The 23,624-nt window shown below is 46.9% G+C and overlaps 1 protein-coding gene across 2 annotated transcripts; it reads right to left on the reverse strand.

Annotated features, from left to right (window-relative positions):
* Positions 1-340: 340 nt before the first annotated feature.
* ZC3H12D (zinc finger CCCH-type containing 12D) lies at positions 341-16,472 on the reverse strand. 2 transcript variants are annotated; one of them, XM_014950583.1, is made up of 6 exons: positions 16,415-16,472; positions 10,821-11,266; positions 5,398-5,537; positions 4,141-4,375; positions 3,042-3,148; positions 341-2,353 (listed from the first exon to the last, which is right to left on the reverse strand). In XM_014950583.1, the coding sequence occupies exons 2-6, from the start codon at positions 11,189-11,191 to the stop codon at positions 1,332-1,334; spliced, it is 1,875 nt and encodes a 624-aa protein (XP_014806069.1). In that variant the 5' UTR covers positions 11,192-11,266; positions 16,415-16,472; the 3' UTR covers positions 341-1,331. The 2 variants fall into 2 exon arrangements, with proteins under 2 accessions (XP_014806069.1, XP_014806068.1); XM_014950582.1 differs by lacking the exon at positions 16,415-16,472 and adding an exon at positions 13,922-14,054.
* Between the last annotated feature and the right edge of the window lie 7,152 nt (positions 16,473-23,624).

Genomic DNA, 23,624 nt, shown 5'->3' on the forward strand with positions numbered 1-23,624 from the left:
CAGGCTGGATGGGGCTTTGAGCAACCTGGTCTGGTGGGAGGTGTCCCTGCCCATGGCAGGGGATTGGAACTAGGTGATCTTTAAGGTCCCTTCCAACTCTAACCATTCTGTGATTCTATGACAGTGCAGGGTCAGAGTTTGTAAATCCAACCTGGATGTTGGACTTGATGAAGCATTACTGCTAAGAGGAATGGAAGAACTTTAAAAAATAATAAAAAAAAAAAAGAAAAAAGATTACATTGTTCAGAACAAAGTGGTTTAGATTACCATTTTATAATGTATTAAAGCATTTTTAAAACATGTCATATTGACATACTTAAACTTTGGTACAATGCCAAAAACCTTCTGGACCAACCTTAATATTTGAATCACAACCTGAAGAATTCAGTGGAATAATGCAGAGATTAGCAGCTTTACAGTTTACTGAAAAAATAAACGTCCCAACAGAACACAGTTTAAATGTTTGTAATCATAAATCAGCTCTATAATTGCATTATGAGACCATGCTTAAGTTAACAGTAGTTTTCTTGTTCAATACAACAGAGACACTTTAAAGGGTTTTGTTGTTGTTTTTTTTCTCTCTTGGTAACATCTGAGTTTTTCCTTTTTTTAATTAACAGCCCTGATCCCTTAGCCCACATCAGGACATAGACTGGAGATTACTTCCCTGATTTGATTCACATTGTGTGTGATCCCTGAGAAAAATACCTGCAGCTTCCTTCAGGTGCTCTGGGATACCTCCCCCACCTCTGCTCATGATTCTGCACGGTCACAGCATTGATTTATAAACAGGAGATGTACCTTTGAAAGCTCGCTGACAGAGGGCTGGACCTCTATCAGGCAATAACACAGACCCAAAGATGCCCGACAGCCCTGTGTTAGGGGAACCAGTCCAAACTCCTGTTTATCCTTGTTGAGTAGGTAGTCATGGGAGTGTCTGTGGAGAGCCTTTTACTGGGGAGTATGGTACTTTTATGGTAGTTGAACAATAGGTTAGGACTGTAAAAACATGTCTGGTGTTTCAAGGTGCTAATGAAGATCCATGCCATCCTGAAACTGGCCACCAGTGAGGTTCAAATTCTGACAGTCCGGTTACCCCGAGCCCTCCCATTCGCTTCCATGGAAGGCAGATGAGATCCCACTGCATTGAATGGCAGCATTTGCCTTGACGTGATGCCCCATGTGAGGTAGCCGGTTGATGCTTAGACGTGCTCCAGGAACAGCTATAACCCTTGCCATTGAGCCCTTTAGTAAGGTTTGGTTAAGCCTCAGAGCAGCATCTTTTTTGCCCTGGGATATACGCTTGTTGGGAAAGGTTTGATCTGGCAGCTTCACAAGTTTCTGTGTCTTTGAATCAGTAAAGTCAAACTGGCGATATCCCTGATATCAGGGTACAAAGCCATGACGTGGTCAACCTCGCCGTAAGGGAAGAGGGAGCACAGCTCCCTGCGTATGTCTGCTTGCTGGGCAGATGGTGGTCTCACAGCTGGGGTGGGCCAGTAGTCACTGTAAGGGGTGTCGGGGTAAGCATGGGCTTTCTGGAAGAAGCCCAGCTCCTTGCTGGAGTCCAAGAGGAAGGGGTGCCGTGGGTGCGGGCTGGGGAAGCAGTGCTGCTGCTGCAGGTGATGCTCGCTGTACACGTGGAGCGGGTCCGGTGGAAGAGCTGTGGACTGCGGCAAAACACGGGGCTGGGTCTCCAGGACCCGTTTGTGCTGAGCACCACTGGGGACGTAAGGGCTCCTCTGACCCATCCTGTGTGTGCTGCAGCACTCCTGGGGCCACCTCCAGTCTGGGCTCATCCCGCCCCGCGCAGGCAGGAGCACCGGTCGCTGGAAGGGGCATCCTGGTGGGCTGGCGTGGTCCAAGCTGTGGGGGTGATGAAGGGAGTAGGGGTTGTGCCTGAGGTCACTGCAGCGATGAGGGCTGTCCGTCACCTCTCTGTCCTGAGAGGGATGTGTGGGCCCGTTGTAGCTGTAGGTGCCGTTACCGATGGATAGCGCTGACATCTTCTCCAAGAGCGGCTGGTCTCGCAGCAGCTCTGGATGTAGAAACTGCTGGTCCAGACCCAAGTCAAAGCCGGGGCCACCAGCCCAGGTGCCAGATGGCCACTCAGGACAGCTTCCCTGGGACCACCCTGGGTAGCTGCTGGCTTCTGGCAGTGATTCTGTGCAGGCATGAGGTGGTGCAGGATCTCCTCCTGTCCTGTACATCAAGCAGTTACACTTCTCCTCTTTCCTCAGGCTTAACGGAACCCCTGTTTTGGCCCTGAGCTCATCAGCCACTGAGAGCTGAGCTTGGTGTGGTCTCTCTGGGTGGTAAAATTTGCACTTATTGCCATAGGTGCATTTTTTACCTGAAAGAATAATAATAATAATAAAAAAAAATATCAATCAGGAGGTCACTAGCAGCCATGTCAATTAAAGTCCTCACCATTTCTCCCCAGCACTGTGCGGTTGCAGGGGCGTGGGGAGCATGAAGAGCAAAGAGGGGAAGTGCTATTTTCCAGCTCAGTACTTTTCACCCCAGATTTAAATATCGCTGACCTGAACAGCAGGGTGAAGCAGCAGTGAAAGGAAGTCTCTGCTATTTTGGAAATGTCTGAAACTCATTTATGTTCCAGTTGCTGCACTCAGTGGGCTGGGAGACCTGCTGCTAGAAAGGGTTGCTTTAAAAAAAAAAGGGTTTTACCACTGAGGAACCTCCATGCTACTGGAAATCTGTTGGGAGGAGAAGGGTTTGGATGGCCTTTCCCAAGTGCTACAATGCAAGTCCAGGCTGTAAAGTGAAAAGCCTGTGCAGGCAGGGTACCCGCTTTGGGTGCTGCCTGCAGGGGAGGATGGAGGAGCCAGAAACAGCCTCTGTTGAGGCTGAAGCCACTTAAGCAGGAGAGGAAAAAAGCATCACACGTGCCAGCAGCCCAGACCCAAGCCCCTGCCACACGAAGAGGGTCTCGGCTTGCCCTCGGCTGAAGGAATGTGCTGCTGGGAAGCGAGGGGCAGGAGGAAGAGGGGTGGCAGTTCACAGCAGGGAGAGAAACCCACCATAGGGACAAGGCTGCCATTTTGGTTCAGGAAGCACTGGCTTTTTGCTGAGGAAGTTACTAAGAGTGGGTCCATGCCGGCCTAACGGGTCATCGGGAGGCATAAACCTGAAAAAGGAAAATGTCACTTGGAGGGGGGAGGTAACAAAAATACCTCGAGCTTTTGGAGCTAAAGTGCCATCACAGCTTGTGGCACAAGCTCAGGGCAGAAAATCCTTGTGGTCCTTTTGTGGCCTGGCCTTCAGGAGTCAGGCTGCGTTACTGGACACAGTGCCCTCCTGCCTGCAAGGACAGCGCTGCTTCAGCTCCATGTAGTTGTTGTTTTTTTCCTAGTAACTAAAAGCAACGGGAAAGGCACGGCAGCTTGTTGTAGCTCTGGCCGGTCAGAGGTCCCCACCATTGCAGCATCCCTTCCTTCTTCTCTGAAGCAGCAGCAAGCTCTTCTGTGGTACCAGCGCTGCGATACTGGCCATCAGCTCCCTTCCCTTTTCTTACTAAATACTTAGAAGAGTGAGGATCAATTCAGTTAATTGAGAGCTACAGCTGATCATGCACATGGTGTGATAAACAGGCCCAGCCTTGTCAAGGATCTGGTGATGGCTCAGCCTCACAGGCACGGTGCAAGTGCCTTAACGAAACCTTCCCCAGTGGGGATGATTAAGGGCCAGAGAGACCAGCTTCTTGTCTCTCGTCTTCTGGAGAATTATGATTACAAAAGCATAGGAAACAGGGGGAATTAAAAATACTGCCAGAGAGCTGACCTCCCCTCATGGATTTAACTCTGCTTCTTATAGGTAATAGAAATTAAAAGATACCAAGCCTCGGGTTAACATCCCAGTTTAGATTGGCAAGAAGTAAAGCTGGTCATTAATGCTGCCATTCAAATAGAGAATTTCATTGAAGAGTGACAAGGGGGATTTAAGACCAAAGCTGAGGGAGCAGGAACTACAGAAATGAGATAAGAAAAGTTGCAGTAAATTCCTTTTTCTGAAAAAAAAAGGCTCATGTACTCTACTGCCGGTGGGACGTGCATTGATGCTGGAGCTGACTTGGCCCATAATGTTTAAATTCAAGCTTGTTTAACAGCAACTGTCTCTTACCTGTTACTGACAAAAGAGTACATGAGTAGTCGCTGCTCAATAAACCATTTCCACTCGGGGTTTTCATTCTGGAGGTCCCGGTAATTGTCATTGGAGACAATGACTCCGTCTTTCTCATAAGCGACCTTCACTATATAGCGATCATCGTAGCAAACTACCCTCTTGCCTTTCACCTTCCGGGATGGGGTGTACACAAGGATCGATTGCTTTTCAAGCTCTTCAAGAATATGCTGATCTGGTGGGGTGGTTGGAAGAAATAGAAGAGGAAAAAAATAAAAATCAAAAAAATAATCAATTAATAATGGCCTTGTGCTAGAAATGCTCCATCATGTGCTGGAAACCAACAGGACTCTAAAGAATTTCCAGCACTTTAGGCAACTTAAAGCTGAGTGATTTTCAGATACACTGATATTTGGTGGTTGTTTGGCAGCTTGAAAATTAGGTCTTTTATAAAAGCATCTAATCTTAAAATTTGAGATACCTTTTTTAATTTTTAAGTCTTATCCAGTGATGGGTGGCTTGAATTCTACACCAGAAATATGCTGAACCCCTCTAGTTCCCCTTTTAGCCCACTAGATGCAAGAAGGCTCATAATCAGCCCCGGTGTGAGTGTCACTGGGAGATAAATTGTGTCTGATAGAATAAATAAATAAACAAACAAACTTATTTTGCTGCTGTTGAAAACACCCTGGCTTCTTGTCGTTCCTGCTACACAGAAAGATGGATCTCCAGCTGCCTTATCTGCAGCCGCAGATGCCAAGCTGCTGGCACAGATCTGACAGATCTCTTTCCAGACAAACTAAGTCTCAGCACCCTCCACAGGCTTCAGAAGGTGCGTTTCCTTCTCCTGGGAGAGGAACCTGTGTAGCTCCTGTATCAGGGTAATAACAGCTAATAGTCCTGCAGTAGCCAAAGCTGCAGATGCTGCAGCCTTTGAATAATGTGTGAAACGATGTCACCAAGTCCTGGCCGGCCTTAAACGCTCTGCAGACTCACTTGTTCTTTAACTCAGCTGGCAGCGAGTCATGCTTCTAAAGCAGAAGGCTTGAGGCAGCATAACAAAGCCCTGCAGGCAGTTTTAGCTGCCAGCCAGGAGCGTGTAGCAATAAATTAATGACTAATTTAAGTGATGGAAACCTGATACGCGACTTGCACTCTGTGTGTCTTCACAGGGAAAACCCATACTGGGCTCTTCACACCCATTGCCTCCAAATTGCACTTAATGGTTGCCAAATTATGCCCAGGATAGTGACCTACCTGCAATCGGACTGTCTTGACGAGGGGGCTCCTTTCTCCAGAGTGGGACAAAAACCTTGATGTATGTGTGCCCCCTTTCTCGAAACCAATCCACTGCCAGCTGGATCCCCCAGCAGGAGAATACCTCTTTGTTTCCATGACTATATATAGGAAAAAAAAAAAAAAGGAGGAGGATGGTGAGGCAAAGCTTTCAAGAAGCTTAGAGTTGTCTTTAACTGAGCCAGTAAAGAAAAGGCAAAACAAACATCTTTTGAGTCGTTCACCAGTTTCCAAGAAAACAGCCTGGCAGGGTATCCTGGCTGAAACACCTCCAGCAGAAACAGAAACTTGTTATCTGAAGCAGCTTGGATACTTAAAAACAGAGGTATCCTATACCCCATTTCTATGACCTGCCTGCTACCCAAACCTGCTACTTCCATCTGTATCTGGATGGACTTGGGTCCTAAAGTACCAACAATATCTTAGGTTTATCAGATCCTCCATGTGTCTTGTCTGATAATGGTTTGAGGAGTGAGAGTTTCTTCCAGCACAAGCAGAAACCCATGATGCTCTCCTATGAGAAAGAAAGTGTGGGAATTTTCTGCTGTGGTAGCAGTGACATTAGAGATTTCATTGTCTGAAGCTGCAGCTGAACTCTGTTGGAAACAGGAGTCCACCTATGGGAGAGGGAAAACTGTAAGAGGCAGGATGGGAAATATGGAAAACCTAACCCAGGACACCAGAAAAAGGGATGAGACCTCAGTGGAGATGGCCACAGGCACCTCAGTGCCATCTTTACCTTGCCCTAGTTTGTGGATTTTTTGCCCTAGTTTATTGCACAGAGAAGTAGCGAAGCCCTAGGACAGGTGCCACAGCAAGGTGGGTTCTGGAGAAATATCACTATTCAGATCAAGACACAGAAAACAACCTCAAGAAATAAGGACGATATCCTTCTCGAGTTTCTCTCCCTCCCCTCCCCTCCTTGAAAGTTCTTACACCTTGTAATTCTCTTATCTAAAATTTAACTACAATGCAGTGCACATGTAAAGGAAGATAATTTTTTTTTACTACCTCTGCATAAGGAAACAAAAATAAACTCTATGCAAAGTCCTAAAATTGATAAATACCCTCCAGTATGTACAGAAGCCTCATGCTTGTACTTTGAGCTTTCTGGATAATATCACCACAGTCTCACTCAGGCTTTCACCTCTGCAAAACATACTTGCAAATGACTCTCTTGGTTACTACACCTACCTGCAGCTATGGACCAGTCGAGGACAATGTCACTGTCTTAAATACCTCTCTCCCCACCACCCCACAGTAATTCAAGTCCAGGTTATGCCCACATCAGCCTCATAATCAAAGCTCCATCTTACACCTCATAAAAATGTGTGCGCTGGAATGGTGGCCACAAATGAAAACCAATGTACTTTGGAAGAAGAAACATGGTTGTTTATTAATAGCTACTCAGTAGGAAGTCTTAAAGAAAACCCCACCCAGCAATAATAAAGGGTCTGAAGTGCTCAACACATCTAATGTCCACTCCAGAGCAACTGTTCTGTTCGGTTTTAAAGGCTAAGTTTGACCCAGGCTAGGTATAAAGACAGGTGAATTGAAAGTGCAGGTGACTTTTTCAGATAACTGTCTTTAAAAGGAAGTCTAGGTACATCTTTAATGCCATGACTCAAAGAAAGCTCAACAACAGCCTGCTTTCAACGTTGACTACTCATATATTTAACCTTGTCAGCTTTAGGAAAATAATTCTAGATGTATGCCCAGTGCAGCAGGTAAAGCATTCAAGTGATTTGTCCCAAAGGCCAAGCAGAACCAGCAAGAAGAGGCACCTGGAGCTGGTTTTGTGCTATCACTTAATCCAGGTGCTGCTGAATTGCTACAGGGGCTTTAAAACTTTTCATTCTCCTGCACGGGGAGCTTGTGTTGCCTGAGGACAGAGCTGTCATGCTCAGTCCCATCGCTCTCCCTCCTGTCAGCAACAGGGACATGGCACTTGGGTCCCTGATCAGCAGGGCCCATCTCTCAGGAACCAAAGGAGCAATTTGGCCTGACTCTGACTCCGGCAATTAATCCATAATTAGCATGAAGTGGATCCTTTTTGCATTGTGCAAGTCCAACCCCTTTGAGAAGAAGTTTATTCAAAACAACTTGTTTTGAAAACTGCGAATGGCCCCATCTCCACCTGGCCAAGACACAGCATCAGCCACAGCTTTGGCAGAAGGGGGAGAGCCAAATGCAGGACTCTGCTGGCCTAGAAGGCACCTGTACTAATCACAGCTTAAAAACTAGGTGTAAGTGCAAGCACTAGACTGGATAGCAGCAAACAGGGTTATGACAGTTGTCTTTTCATATTAACAAAACTCAATTTCTGTTTTTTCCACCAGCCTTGCTAAACCATCCTGCCCACTTTCCAAGGATGGGCCAGCAGACAGGTAAGTTTCTCATTACATCTGATGGAAGCACAAAGTGTACTCAGATATCTGACTAGTGAGACTGGCTGAAGGAAAGGTTATTATCCATTTGGTTTCTATGGACGGGCTGATGGATGATTAGAGACCACCACCTCACTCACTCACTTTATTACTCTGGGGCATATATGTCCTTTTCAAAACCTTGTACACTACCATAGGCCCTCCACACCAGCTCTGAAAAGCTCCAGAAACACCATTCCAGAGACAGAAATACAAATGCTCAAGATGCTTTTCTCCACCCAGGAAACTGCATCTCCAGGCTTCAACTTTTTGACAGCTTCATCCCTAAACTGCTGCTTCTCCTGCACTTTCATGGTTGTTGGTGCTGCTGCTGATGTTTTCATGGCAAAGAAACCTGACATCCCTTTTCCCTGACTGTGCTGCAAAGCGCCCTTCTCCATCTGACAGCAGCAAACCAGAAAAAATAAAACAAGGATACCAAAGCACTCATCAAATCCATCCCATCAGCCAAAGTAAATGTCATTCAGCACCACTTCGGAAAGGCATCCAGGAGAGGAAAGCAGTTCTTTCCAGGCTGTCAGTTCAGCATGAACTAACAAGCTAAACAGTTTTCTCCATCGTGCCAAGCAGTCTTTAACTTTATCAAGACAGAGGCTGGGGATGTCTGAGAGGAGCTGTAAAGCATTTGCCTTTCTGAAACTCAAAAATACTTCACATTCCTCTGATTCCTCTTAGGTGAAAGACAAGGAATCCATGGCAGAACACCAGTTTTCAATAGTCTAGCAGGCAAACATTTCTCAGCCTAACATTTTGGAAATTATTCTACAAAAAAGATTTAAATTTTACATGCCAGAAGCATAGTTGGCGTCTTGAAAACCCATTTAGGTGAGCTTGTGGTCTAGGAAAGCAATATGACATAGCTAGCTCAAGCCATCTGCTGCACATGCCTGTAATGACATTTGGTTTAAATAATCTCTATCTAGCAAGCTCCTGTGCATGGGCTGGTGCAGCAGGAGCTTTCCCAGCCTACTCCAAGCTCATTAGCCACCAACTTACTCCTCTGAGCCTCCTGCTCAGTGGTAAGGGTGCATCTTCTGTCATCTTGAAAGCAACACTGTTCTCTGCCTTGTCTACATCTGCCTGCTCTAAAAAAGCCCTGGTAAGTTGGTGAGGGCAAGGTTGGGCAGGAGAACGGAGCACATGGGCAGTCACGGGTAGTATTGCCCCTAATGCAATGACAGGGTAGGTGCTCATCTCAGCCACTCTGCCTGAATGGGTGCTCGTTTCTTTTGCAGAGAGACAAGAAGGACACCCTAAGGAGTGTCTAGGGTGAAAATGCAAACGGGGGCAGAAACCCCTAATACCTGGCTACTGAGCTCATGGCCCAGCCAAGGCTAAATGGTTTTGTTGTGTTCACAGAATCATAGAGTAGTTTGGGTTGGAAGGGCCCTCTAAAGGTCATCTAGTCCAAGCCCTCTGCAATGAGAAGGAACATCTTCAACTAGGTCAGGCTTCTGAGAGCCCCATACAACCTAACCTTGAATGTTTCCAGGGATGGGGGCCCTCTGCCTCTCTGGGCAACCTGTTCCAGTGTCTCACCACCCTCAGCCTACCACCCTTCTGTATTTCTCACTCCTCGAGAGCTGCTCTGACCAAGGAAGCCCTCATTTTCAGGTGGGATTTCTCCCTTCATCCAGAAGATGGCATAATCTGCTTAGTCTCCACTTGCTCTGGATGTGCTTATCCCCCTTGCCCTCTAATCACAGAATCACAGAATCTTCTAGGTTGGAAGGGACCTTAAAGATCATCTTGTCCAACCGTCAACCTAACTGACAAAAATAGACACCCACACAACAAACAAGGAGCATCATCACTAAACCATACCTCCCAGCACTACATCAACCCGTCTTTTGAACACCTCCAGGGATGGTGCCTCAACCACCTCCCTGGGCAGCCCATTCCAATGCCTGATAACCCTTTCAGTGAAAAAATTTTTCCTAATATCCAGCCTGAACCTCCCCTGGTGCAACTTGAGGCCATTTCCTCTTGTCAGCAGGGATGTGGTCTCATCTCACCTCACACCAAAGCTGACTGAAGGAGGAACCCCTCCTCTGCCCTGGCTCACCCTGTGAGGACAGGCTTGGCCATGCTGAGTGGAAAGGGATGTTAACAGGGAAAAATCAATGGAGAGACAGTGCGTCCCAGGCTCTCGACTGCCAGGACCTCTGGCTGTTCCTATTGCTTGGGTAAACAGAGGCCAACCCACTGCTGTCTTTGGACTTCCCATCCACATGGACACGCCAGGCTCCCCATTGGTAGGAGTGCTTTCACAGTGTCAGGACACTGCGTAGGAAACATAATTGGCCAGGGTGGGTTGCTATGACTTTTCCCAGAAACAGCGTCAATTAAAGAAGAAACAAGACTATTTAGTACAAAAGTCAACTATTGATTTCCTGATGTTTCCATCAAAATGAAGCCAAACCGAAAACCAACAAAAATATACAAGTCAGGAACATTGCTGGGGTTTACTTGCAAGTCAAAACAGTAGAGAACTGTGCTGCTCTTAGGAACCACAGCCACTTGTCTATATTTCCCCTCTCCTTCTTAGCTTAGTTGGGCTGTTCTGTCTACCTGGCCATCAGTTTTTCCTGGAAACACCTCAGCATGTAGATTAACAAATCTGAAAATGCAGGCAAACATCAGTGGTGAACTGAAAGTGGGGGAGAGCTGCTAAATCATACAGCCATAAACAGTAGTGGCTAGCTACCTGTTGGCTTGTAAAAGGTCAAAATTCAGAGCGAGCCAGTGATTTGCATTTTAACAAGTCTCCAGAAGCTGTGCCTCAGCCAAAGAACGAGAGTAAGCATTGTAATACATTATACATCAAATACATCAGTGCACCTCTCACCTGAAGAAAAAAATCATACTTCATGCCATCAGTTTTAAAACTCAAAAGCTTCAGAGGAAGAGAGCTGCCTTTTAGGAAACAGAGCTTACCTCATTGCAACGTTGCTGCCATCGATCACAATGGGTCTCAAGTGACTGGAAGAATCACCGTCATCTTCTCCAAGCCACTTCGACCCTGGTGAAGTGCTACATGATCCACGGGCAACAAGTTTTAGCTGGGAAGGTTGAGCCTGGCTTTCCAGAGCTTGAGGTTTGCTCCCCATCCGAATCAGCTCTTTCAGCACATCATCCTCCAGAGCCTCTTGGCCCAGGTTCTCCAGGACTTTGCATATGTCCTGTTTACCATATCCCAGCTTGCAGAAAAAATCCAGCTTGCTCTGGTGACCTTCCACCCCCACCGCAGAAACTTTTCTGGAGCCTGGTGGCACCGGCTTGCTGGAAAGTGAGCTGGCCAGTGCCATCCTAGCAGGCAATTATGTTCCTTCAAACCCAGTGCTCCTGTCTTCCCAGCCTCCTCCAACAGGCATCAGCTTTAGCTGGGGGAAAGATGAGAAACAACAAAAGGCAAGCGTTAATGGAGAAGGTGCAATCACAGCTATTTGCCTTCTGATCAGCTGCCTTCTCTCTGGAGAGACTGGAGAGACCATCCGGTCCTCTCTCTCCACGTTGCAGCATTTTTCTGGCCCACTCTTACTTATAAAAGCAGCGGAGCGTCCCCTGTAGTGTTTGTCCCTCTGCGGGCGTTATGTCAGACAGGTGTCACCCCCCTCCTCGGGCCGTGTACCCCGACACGCTGCGTGCGTAAGCGTGTGCTTCAGGCTCAGCTCGCAGGAAATGATGAAAGGGACAGTGTGGCCGGGGATTTTCAATTTGCTCAGTGTGGTTTGTGAGCTGCAGATAAAAATCTGTCGGATGATGCTGGATGAGCCCCCAACGCCATAGCAACTTCACCCCTGCAGCACATTTCATTGAGTGATTTAAGGAGACAAACTGTTTGCAAAGTAGCTGGGAACTCTGAACTTTTTTCTTTTTTTTTATAGTTTTGTTTTCCCCAGTGTGTGTGTCCCTGTGTGTACACACAGACACACCTCACAAAATCCTGTCACTCATCTGTTCCGATGATGCCCGAGTGACTCTTTTCCTGTTATTCGCTATTTCAGTGAGGGCTTTTACATTTAGAGAAGCGGCTTGTTTTTTGAAAGCTGCTGGGGCCGTGGTTGGAAGCAGGCAATCTAAAAATGTGTTTCAATTTCACTTAGATTTATTGTCAACAGAAACCGGTGATTCAGAAATGAGTGTGCAGAAGTAGCAGAAAGCTACTTCAGGCTTCTCCAGAAGTGCTCCGTTGACGTTTCTGGCCTACCCAGTAAGTGAGGGTGATGGGGAGCAGACACGGGCGTACCCAGAGCTGCTTCAGCCCAACAAGCGTGACGAGAGCAGGACACACATGGTGACCACTCGTACTTCAAGCCAAACATGTCACTGCTGGGCTTGTCACTGGTCACTGCTGGCTTGCTCGCTCCATCTCTGCAATTATTGGTGCTACCTGGATAAAAGCTGCAGCTGGTTCACCTACCCAAGTGGAGGATGTAAGGGCAGCCCTCTTCCTTTCACTAATTGCAGCCAGAAAATCAAGCAGAATAATTCGACCAAGCAACTACCTCCATGGTGAGCCCAGAGCCATAACCACATTGCACCCACCGGCTCCCCTTCCCAGTCCCACTCCCTGCCCAACAGTGGGACACCCCAGGAGCCCAGAAGCCAAAACCTTCTGGAGGAAGGCATGGAGGGACTGGAGAAGGGGAGATGGAAGAGGAGTGCGAGTACAGCCGCTCCCAGAGGCATTAGGGGTCTCCCTGGGATATGGGGAAGAAATCTGCTTTGAGTTCAGTTAATTTAAAACTGATTAGTTCAGTAGAAAAAGCTGATAACTAGGTTTTAGAAAAACCTGATAATCACCACTTCATACAGCTTTGACCTTTACTTTTCTACAACAGCCTTCCAACTTCCAGGTATTCTTCGGAGTAAGCAATCTGGCACTCTATTCAAAGTGACAAATAGCATCAGTCAAATAAAACCCACCTTATGTATGTCACATACATAAGGGGAAAGCAGTTACCATGTGTGCTTCTCTATTGAAATGAAAATGTTGCTTGTTATAGCCATGGGCTTGACTGGTATTTCTCACAGCCCATTCCACAAGTGTAACAGTTTTTACATCTTATCCTTGTCTTTAATTCATGGACCGAAGATGGAAAGGAATTTGCCTGCTTTTCATTTACTGAAATGGTTTCTCATCTTTGAAATAACTACGGAAATACATTAATGTCTCTTTATACCCAAATATAGCTGAAGTTGTCATTGCTGGGCTGGCGATGTAGCAAACCCTGCTTCCAGGTGTGCGGTCTGTGGCTCCAAACACTTAACACATACTACTTGATTGGGGTTTTTTTGATGTCTCGATTATTTTAATAAATTATGGTAAATTAAAAAAGAGTTGCTATCTGTCCTCAGGTTGAAAAGAAAATATTTAATACATATTTCAATAGCCATAACTATCATTTTTTAAACCTGTACTTCTATCTATTCTGATGCTTTTTTTTTTTTTTTTTAAATCAGAGCGATTTCCCATATTAGCATCACATTGCGTTGTGCCTATGTTTGTACTTGATTTTATCAGAAAGTAGGTTCAACTCACTCCTTCCCTATTTTACCGGGCACTTTTCCATCTGCAGAGAGTGCAGAGGCCACATCCATCTTGAAGCTCCCATCATCAGCAGCAGCAGCAGCGGACGCGAGCATGTGCGGGATGAAGGCCACTCACCCCATCACTTTTCCAGACCCATCCCAGGAAGACCTAAGCCCGTGGTCTGTGGCTGCAACCTTTGCTTCACAGAATCACAGAGTCATATGGGGTTGGAAGGGACCTCTGGAGATCATCTAGTCCAACCCCCCTGCCAAAGCAGGTCCACCTAGAGCAGGTTGCACAGGAACTTGTCCAGGCGGGTTTTGAATGTCTCCAGAGACAGAGACTCCACCACCTCCCTGGGCAGCCTGTTCCAGTGCTCTGCCACCCTCAAAGTAAAGAAGTTCCTCCTCATGTTTAGATGGAACTTCTTATGTTCAAGTTGTGCCTGTTACCTCTTGTCCTGTTGCTGAAAAAAGACTGGCCCCATCCTTTTGACACCCACCTGTGGAGGATGGAGAAGCTGGAGATGAGCTGCTCTGGGGGAATTTGGCAGATGTCCTTGCACTGGTGGGAAGGAAGCCGCGGAACTGGTAAAACAATGTCTTCATACAGTATTATTTGTGTGGAGGGAAATCTAGCAAGGCAACGCAAACAACAGATAGCAAGGTAGAAAAATATAAAAGTAACATTTTGGTAGTTTAAAAGTCTAAACACTTAAATGTAGCCAATTGTATTGCTCACAATAGCGTGTGGACATCCACTTGTAACAATTTGGCAGATGTCCTTGCACTGGTGGGAAGGAAGCCGCGGAACTGGTAAAACAATGTCTTCATACAGTATTATTTGTGTGGAGGGAAATCTAGCAAGGCAACGCAAACAACAGATAGCAAGGTAGAAAAATATAAAAGTAACATTTTGGTAGTTTAAAAGTCTAAACACTTAAATGTAGCCAATTGTATTGCTCACAATAGCGTGTGGACATCCACTTGTAACCTACCGGTGTAGAGAGTACAGCGCGTGATCAAAAGAAAGAAACTATATATGCTGTAAAAATAAAACGTTAAACGTCTTCGCTTCATTACTTGGCGGAGTCCGTGCCCTTCTTTGCCGCACCCACCCTTTAAGTATTTGTAGGCATTGATCAGATCCCCCCTCAGTCTTCTCCAGACTAAAAAGACCAAGTCTCTCAGCCTCTCCTCATAAGAGAGATGCTCCAGGCCCCTAATCATCTTTGTAGCCCTCTGCTGTACCCTCTCCAGCAGTTCCTCGTCCTTCTGGAACTGGGGAGCCCAGAACTGGACACAGCTTCCTGACGTGCAGCATTTTCTCCTTCAGGACAAGGGATGATCCCCTTCGGCTCAGTGAGCACAGGAGACGCTGGGCTCTGGGTGGCTGCCTGGGGTTGGCACGATGCAGTATCAGCCACCACCTGCAACGTGCTACTTCTGCAAAGTTCACCTCTGGATTTCTGCTGCAGTTCGGCCAAATATTAAAAGTGAGTAGCACTGTGACTGCCGGGTTTTCACCCCAGAGAGAAAAAGTTTGAAAGCCTGAGATAAAAGCCTTGGTTACAGCCAACACTGAAGTCAACACTCTTCAGAAGAGAGCATTAAGGAATAATAAAATCACTAGTTTACACGTTAGTAAACAGTCAGTAGCGTTCCCAAGTCCAACAGCTCAGTCGGTTGTGTATAACCAGCACAACAGCATATGACAGGAGGAGAAGTTGTGTATCACAGAGTCCAGCTTCTGCTATCGCAGCCAAACAGGTTGTGAAATCCCATTTATATACTTTATGACCCTCATTTGCAAACCACTTAGATTTCCTCCTGCCGCTTTCCCCTCCCTTGCCTCAGCAGGTTCTGTTGGGAAGCTGCTTCCATTGAGAGTCAAAGTCTTCCCATTTTCCGGCTAAATCTCCCCGCAGGTAATGGTGTGCCCACCCTATGTCCTAGGTTAAAAAGCACCCCTCTCTGTCTGCAGTGGTGTGCCCGCTCCTGCACACACACACACACACACACACACACAGAGGACGGCTTTTGTCATGTTTCCAAAATGCTATTTTGATTTTAACATTTTAGCTATTAAAAAAAAAATTAATTTTGACCATAAAAATTGAGAAACCTGTCAAGGTCTTCTGCCTTTTTTTTTTTTGTAGTGACAGGCTTGGAAGATTAGAAAATAGTAATTGGAACTTTTTGTAAAAGCTTTCAAAAAAAGAACTTGTGGTTATATTCTAATTCCTCATCTTGAATGGCTTTAAGGAATAATTTTTGCCCAGTCCTTCCACCAGATGTTTGCTCCACTTGCAAAGAGCGCGAGCAGGACCGGGTGGCCAGCAGATGTGTGCTTAAGCAGCACCTCCAGCAGCGTGGCTCCACAGAGCCACAGTAAGGATCAGTTTGACCCAGAGGGAGCTGGGGCTCCTCAAAGCCCCCACCAAAGCCCTGTCCTGCCCCAGCGGTGGCAGCAGGCACAGAGAGGAACATGGCCCTGACCAGACCTGGCACTGGTTGAGGCAGAGCAGGTTGAGGTGTTCTCTAAACTGGACATGTCCATGCTGAGTAACACCAGGAGCACAGCAACAGCTCTCCACCACGACAGCGTTCCCCTTCACCCCTTGAGTCTAGACTGCCTCATCCTCCTCTTCTGTCCCCGAGAATGACACCACAAACCATCCCACCCACGGCCATTGAGCCCACCAGCCCATTCAAGCCCATCCATGAGCTGTTTCTCTGAAAGAAGACGGGCTGCTCTGCTTTCAGAAAAATAGGAATTTTTACTTTCACAAATTAGAGACGCACATAACCTCTTAATAACAGTACGGGCCATTTGTTGTCCTGAAGAGATTCGCCTTTGTCTTCCCCACCTTCCCCGCCGTGTTTGCCAAAGCCAACAAAAGCGAACCTAGGCAATTTTGTGATTCTGTGAACACCCCGTAGAAGAAGCCAAGAAGCCATACTCACAGGTGGCCCCAGCTCGCTCTGCTCCTTACCCAACAGCTGCGATTTCTGTGTCCCACCAGTACTGTCCCACCATCCGCCAGCCAGAAGCTGGATCCGGAGCAGCACCGGGCTCACACGGAAGAGGCTTTTATGGCAAGGCTGGTGTCAACTGAGAGCAAACAAGTGGAGTGAGCAGGTTAGAGCTCGTCCTGTAGGAAGGTTTTACTTCCTCATTTGGCTGGCAGAGCTCTCATTTAACTGTGCAGGTTGATAAACTTTCACTTCATTTTTCAAAAGGAAGGACAAAAAAAAAAAAAAGGAAGAAAAATAGAGGTTCCCAAAATATCTCAGTTCTGAGTCACAGGAGATTAGTCAAACCCACGCTGGCAGGGATCCCCACCAGCGGGCAGTGAGAAGTAAGTACGATCCCACCAGGGATGCTCATTCCCCCCCTGCATCCGGCAAATTTCTGACTTTCAGGGATACATGGAAAAAATCTTTCTAAGAACATCAACTTTGTGCTTAGCACCTGATATTGCAAAGCCTCATTCAAACACCCCTGCATCTGTGGGGATCTGCTCCAGGAGACAACAGTAAAATATCAAAACCCAAACCAAACCCCCTCACCTGCTGGTGTCCCCCGTGAAAGACAAGTTCAGAGACACGCAGCCCGCCTGCAGCAGAGACCGACAGGGAAAACCCTGAGGTTTTCCTCCGCTTGGTCCTTACCTTGCTGCAAACAAACGTGCCCCCAAACCACTTTTGGGCAGAAGAGAAGGTTGGGGACTCAAGGAGGGGTCAATCTCTGGGACGCCTTGGATGCTGCAGACAGCTCTGCAGGAGAGGTGCCCTCTGCCCACAGGGCCAGGGAGGGTGGGGGGATCCCCCACCGCAGAAGGAGACCATCTGTGCCACTGTCACAGGGTGACACACCACAGCAGGGCTGCCCTTTCCCAGCCAGAAATCCCCCCTCCCCACCCCGCTGCTTACATACTTTGTGGGAGGAAGCAGGATGGCCAAACCCTTGGTGGTGGCACCCTGTTTAATCCAAAGGCTGGTGGCTGCTGAGCCAGCATCGCCACCGCTTCCCAGCTGCTTCCTGGCACTGGCTTTGCCTTGGCATCGCTGCCAGGAACCCTCTGGGAGCAGGGCTGCCCTGCTGAGCAGTGCCCAGGGAGAAAGGGCAGCACACAACCCCCTACTTCAAGCAGCAAAAAAACTTCCTCTGGTCCACAAAGGTCTGGCTGGGCAGGTTACCCACCACAGAAACAGGAAAGCGTTCCTCAACTACACACGGATGCTGGTTGTCAGCTGCCCAGAAGAGCCACAGGAGCCTCTGGCTGCACAACCCTGGAGAGGAATTGGACTAGACGATCTTTAAGGTCCCTTCCAACCTAGACGATTGATTCTATGATTCTAAGAAGGACCTTCTTTGCTCCATTTAAACTTGCAGAACGCCAAAACGCCTCACCACGAGACCACCGCGGAGCAGCCCCTATTGGAAAGGAAAGAGAAAGCTGCTGCATTATTTATAAACCAGGAGGGCAGCAGAGCAAAGCCCACGACATTGTGTAGGATGGGTTAAACTCCTTCTTCTCAGTAAAACGGTATTTTTGCTACATAAATTAAGAGCAAACCGGAGCTTATAAAAAGAAACGAGAAGAAAATCAGATAAGGGAACGTTGCGCTCCTCATTTGTGGTGAAATGACTAAACCCACCTACTGTAAAAAGCCACGAGCAAAAAAACTCCAATGTCATTCAAATCACAGTCAGCCAGGCAGACCCTCATCCAACTCCTGAGATCTGTTAGGGGCCTTTACCCGGGTGATCACTGGGTGAGAGACAGAAGACTGTGCAAAATAAAGAATCACATTTAAATCTTTGGATGGTCTCAAACCCTTTCGCACACCAGCGCAGATAAACATTTGGGACCTCAAGGCTGCGGTGCCATAGTGTCCTGCTTTCAGCTGGGGTAGAGAGAAATTCCTTTTCTAGTAGCTGCTGTGTTTTGGATTTAGCGTGAGGGTAATGTTGATAATACATATTGTCTTAGTTGTTGCTAAGTGATGTTTACATCAGCCAAGGACCTTTTCAGCTTCCCACAGAAGCCGAGAGGCACCAGACAGGACAAGCTGGCCAAAGGAATATTCCACCCCATAGACGTCATGCTCAGTATAGAAATGAGGGTTGGGCAGGGATCACTGCTGGGGACACTGATCGTCGAGTGACGAGAGTGACTTGTGTAACTTTATTTTGTATATTCTTTCACCATTATTATCATCTCTATTATCATTTTTATCTTCTGTTACTGTTCTGTTTTTATCTCACTGTTATTATCTCACCTCTCCCTTTCTTCTCCCCATCCTACTGGGGCGGGCGGACAGGGGGAGTGAGCGAGGGGCTGTGTGGTCCTAGTCCCTGGCTGGGGTTAAACCACGAGGCAGAGACATTTCCTTTCTCCGCTCTGCTCCGTGGTGCTGACAAGCACTATGAGTTATCACAGCGCAAAGATTTATTGCTGCTCAATGGTATTATGTTCAAGAGGGAGAAGACTGCAGGTGGAGGGGTTTCTGGAGGGGAAGATGCCCCCACTAATGGGTGTTCCTGTGTTGAGCTGAAGACTGAGGATTTACTGGGTCGTGAAACAGCTGGACCTTCACCATAAAGAATCATCACCCACTTCAAAGCCAGACACCCTCATTGTGGCAGCTCCTGGTGGCTACGGAGAGGACCAAGCGTGACGTCTAAGGAGGCTTTCTGTGCAAAACCACTTTCCTGGCGGTTCTAGACTTTCATATGGAAAAAAAAACATTCTCTTGAAAGTGGTTGTGTGGAACACCACAGGTGTTTTCGTCTACACACCCCAGTGAGCTATTTGCTTTGCTAAAGGAAACAGTCATTTATTGTATCAGCACCAGAGAAAAGTGTTATTACTCTCTTCCTCATCTGAAAAAGTTCACCTGCTGGGAAAATCAAACAAGCGCTGGTGGCCGTAGTGTCACAGCGAAAATTCTTTAGCCCCTAACCAGCAGAAGACAGTCAGGATAAAGTCAGTGCTTAATCAAATGCAGGTCTAACGTCAGGAATATTTTAAATAGTTCCTGGAACTAATACAATCCCGATCCTGCCTTGAGCAAGAATATATCCCTGCTGCCTTCAGCAAGGCTTGGGTCAGACCCCCAAGCCAGACGCTTTCAGTTCAACCTCCTGGGCACTAAGAACAAGTCACCGTTTCACAGTACGAGCTACACTCCCCATTTTCAGTGATTTTAACACACTATTAGGCAAAGTCTAGATGTTTTCTGCCAATGAAATTCTCTCCCTGTTGGAAACGGTGGAAACTTTGACTTGGTGGCAGATGTTCACCCCAAAAATTTACATCACTGACCTAACAGGTCCTGCCCGAGTGCTGGATCAGTTCCCGACGGGCAATCCCGTACTGAGGCTGGTAAAGAGCCAGGATCTCTGGAAAAGGTATTTTTACCTTACTTGCGAAAATGAGCACCTCTCCTCCCTCCCCAAAGCTCTGCTGCAGCCGTGAGCACTCCATCTGGCCACAGACCGGGGCGACCAGAGAAGGGCTGGTTTCAATAGCACAACCAATAGTAACTTCTTTTACTTCTTGGGTAATGACAGTCTCATTTTAGGATCTGATGTAGCAGGGGCTCAACTTGTTTTTGCCTAAAATACCTAATTTTCCTCTGCCTTTTATATAAAAAGATACTGCTATTACTCAAGTGTTTTCCACTGGCGTTATAATAAAAAGTACCTTTTACAATCAGAAAGTCCCAGACAAGTTTCGAGTTCAAAAGTTTACTGCTCTTCAGCTTAAGATTTCAGAAAGTTTTTGGAACTGTCTTTCAGTTTCAGCGATTTATTGGAAGCCCTAAACCTCAGGTACGGTGTACTGCTGCCTTTTAACACAGCAGCAGCCTTTAACCAAGATGCTACGGGCTTCCTCACTGAGATAAAGTGCCGTCTGTCAGTAACCAGACCAAGACTTTTACACAAAAATACTGCCCTGTAGCAATTCATAGAATCATAGAATTGTTGAGGTTGGAAGGGACCTTTAAGTTCATCTAGTCCAACAATCAACCTAATTCTGATAAAAACCATCACTAAACCATCTCTCTAAGCACTATGTCAACCCATCTTTTGAAGACATCCAGGGATGGTGCCTCAACCACTTCCCTGGGCAGCCCATTCCGATGCTGGATAACCCTTTCCATGAAGAAATTTTTCCTAATATCCAACCTGAACCTCCCCTGGCGCAACTTGAGGCCATTTCCTCTTGTTCTGTTGCCTGTGACTTGGGAGAAGAGACCAACCCCCACCTCTGTACATCCTCCTGTCAGGTAGTTGTAGAGAGCAATAAGGTCTCCCCTCAGCCTTCTCTTCTCTAGACTGAACAACCCCAGCTCCCTCAGCCTCTCCTCATAAGACTTGTTCTCCAGACCCCTCACCAGCTTCGTTGCCCTTCTCTGGACCCGCTCCAGCACCTCAATGTCTTTTTTTGTGGTGAGGGGCCCAAAACTGGACACAGTACTCGAGGTGGGGCCTCACCAGTGCCGACTACAGGGGGACGATCACCTCCCGAGTCCTACTCACCACGCTGTTCCTGGTACAGGCCAGGATGCTGATGGCCTTCTTGGCCACCTGGGCACACTGCTGGCTCATGTTCAGCCTGCTGTTGACCAAGATTCCATAAATCTTAATTTAGCATTTTCCAAACTGCTTGTTCAGCCCCTATGCATGCAACAGGTGATGGACACAATAGGAGAGACATTGCCCAAGCTCAAGGAGGCTCTCAAGCAAAACCCGAAATCCTGTTGTCAGTAACATACAAGTTTTAGATGAAAAAAATCCAGCTATAGGAGGGTAACATTGACAAAGGTAAGAGCAGCGAGAGATTCAGAAATTACTTCGAACTTCTTGAAAATTTTGACTGTAACTTCTTAAACTTGGACATGCAAATTATTTGGACGTGCAATTAAAATGCTTGTCCAAATAATTAAGTTTGGGGGTGGGTGGGTGTGCTTTGTTTTGTTGTAGTTTTTTTTGTTTGGGTGGTTGTTGGGATTTTTTTTGAAAAGTGGAAGGAAGCAGGTACAGCTTTACCTACAGAGAGTAAAGATTCATGGCAGCCCAGAACCAGGGACACGTGGCACGTTTTTCCATCCACGCATGAGGCTACACAGAACAACTCTTTGGGCACATGTCCCAAAGGAAGAGCAAACACACCAAGTCATCGTGCCAGAAGGGGGTTTTGGTGAAGAACGCTTAGGTGTTGCCAGCCCACCCAGAGCACAACCCAGGGTTAGGCTCAGGGAGTTTCACACACAACCTCCTGACCTTTGAGAAAAGGAAGAGGGAGCCACCAGGAAGGTGGCCCACAGCCATCAGGCAGAGCACACACCATGACCAACGCAGGGAACCCACCCTGGAACACAAATCACTCGCATACAATCCTCACGCTACTTCTACTCGCTCGTGTGATATCCCTGGGATTGAAAAGGGGTCTCTGTCGCAAAACCCTGACCTCTCTCACTTGCCTTTAGTGCTTTAAGACCAGACCCCATTCATAACAAGGTTTTGGTCAAGTCCACTTCAAGTCCACAGAGAACTAAAGGAACTGTAATGTATGACTACAACTAGGTCTCCAACTTCCTCTTATCCATGGAATACAAGAGTTTAGAGAGCCTACACCATATTTTTAAGTTGTTACAGATAAGGGAATACATCAGAAAACTCTAAGCAGCTATTTTTTAAGCCTTTAACGTCTGCACAGAGCCTAAAGCACGAAGGGCTCCCCTTCAAACAGGCCTCAGCTAAGTCAAAGTGAAGAAGCTGGTGTTTCTGCTGCGACATTTTCAATGTCATTCTCAACACTGTAGAGGAAGGTGGGGTTTTTTCTTCTGTTCCGGTTTTTAACTACCATAAGCACCAAAGGTCAATACTGAAACCAAGGTTGGAGATAGCACTGATGAAGCGGAAACAAGGACAGGGAAGTGTGAGCTTTCATTAGACCAAAACAAGTCAACTCTCCAACTCCTGGATAATAAAAACTCCTTCCTGCTCCAACACCTCTGGGAGGACGGGAACAGCAGGAAATGTCTGTGGTTTCAGCCGACCCTACAGCTCGTTCGTGTCATTTCCAGGAGAACCACATGTACACAACCTTAACTTCCAATGACCACAGCAGTAAATCCCATCAAACTCAAGAGTGCTCAGCCGTCCATGTGTGTACCGGGCGAACTGCGACCCCTCCAGTGTCAGCAAAGTAGCCTAGAAATGCTACTTTTTCAGTCGTACCTAAACATTAAGTACTTGCCTCCAAATAAGGAGCTTTTCTGCTGTCACCTAATTTTTGAAACATCCACATTTTGAAAGTTTCACCTTAAAAATACAAACAGGTAATCTGAAGACACTGGGTATATTTTTCAAAGCACTAAGGCATACAACTTTTGGATGTATTTTTTAACCTTTTATTCTGAAGAATCCTTGACCATCAACGCAAATTGACTATTTACTTCCATACACTACTCTCATAAACTGTCAGTTCTTAAGCACTTACCTGTTGTGAGAAGGAAAAGCTATTTCTGCTGTGAAGTGAGCACATTCACCTCAAATAGGGTGTTTGTCTCTAAACAAGAGGCTCTGTATGTCCCACGGGTGGCTGGGGGCGAGCTGAAGCCTAGGAATGCCTGCTGAAACTCTTCATGCTGTTAAGCCACTTTTGTCATCTCTCCCATAAGAGCATCTCTGGTGTTCAGCAAGAACCCATCTTCTTAGAATAAAGTTGTTTTTTCTCTTACTATGATTGCAGCAAGAACTCATTTGCTTTACCATCCACATCCTTGTCAAATGTGGTCTGTTTTTTGCATGTATAAAAACGTGCTGTGGAAACGAGTGGAGGACAGCACGATAGTACACATCTTGGTTCTTTAACAAAGCAGATTAAAAGTAGGAAGGGCTAAGAGAAAACCTACTGTCTCAGCAGCACTACCTCAAATGAATCACACCCTGGAGCAGCACCATTCTTTGGAAGGCTTCTTATGCTCAGACTGAAAGCAGAAACTCTCTGGAAGGGAACAGCAACAGACTCCCGAGAGGGGGCTTCCCGTTTATCGCTCCTGTGGGACAGCTGGGCCGGGCTCCTGCTCAGACTCTGAGGGTGGCACGGGTCCCTGAAAGTCCCCACAAAACACTTAGAAATGTTTCATCAGGAGACAGTTATAGAAACCCTGGATTTCCAGTCC

Source organism: Calidris pugnax, unplaced genomic scaffold, assembly GCF_001431845.1.
Source record: "Calidris pugnax isolate Ruff unplaced genomic scaffold, ASM143184v1 scaffold24, whole genome shotgun sequence".
Lineage (NCBI taxonomy): Eukaryota > Metazoa > Chordata > Aves > Charadriiformes > Scolopacidae > Calidris > Calidris pugnax.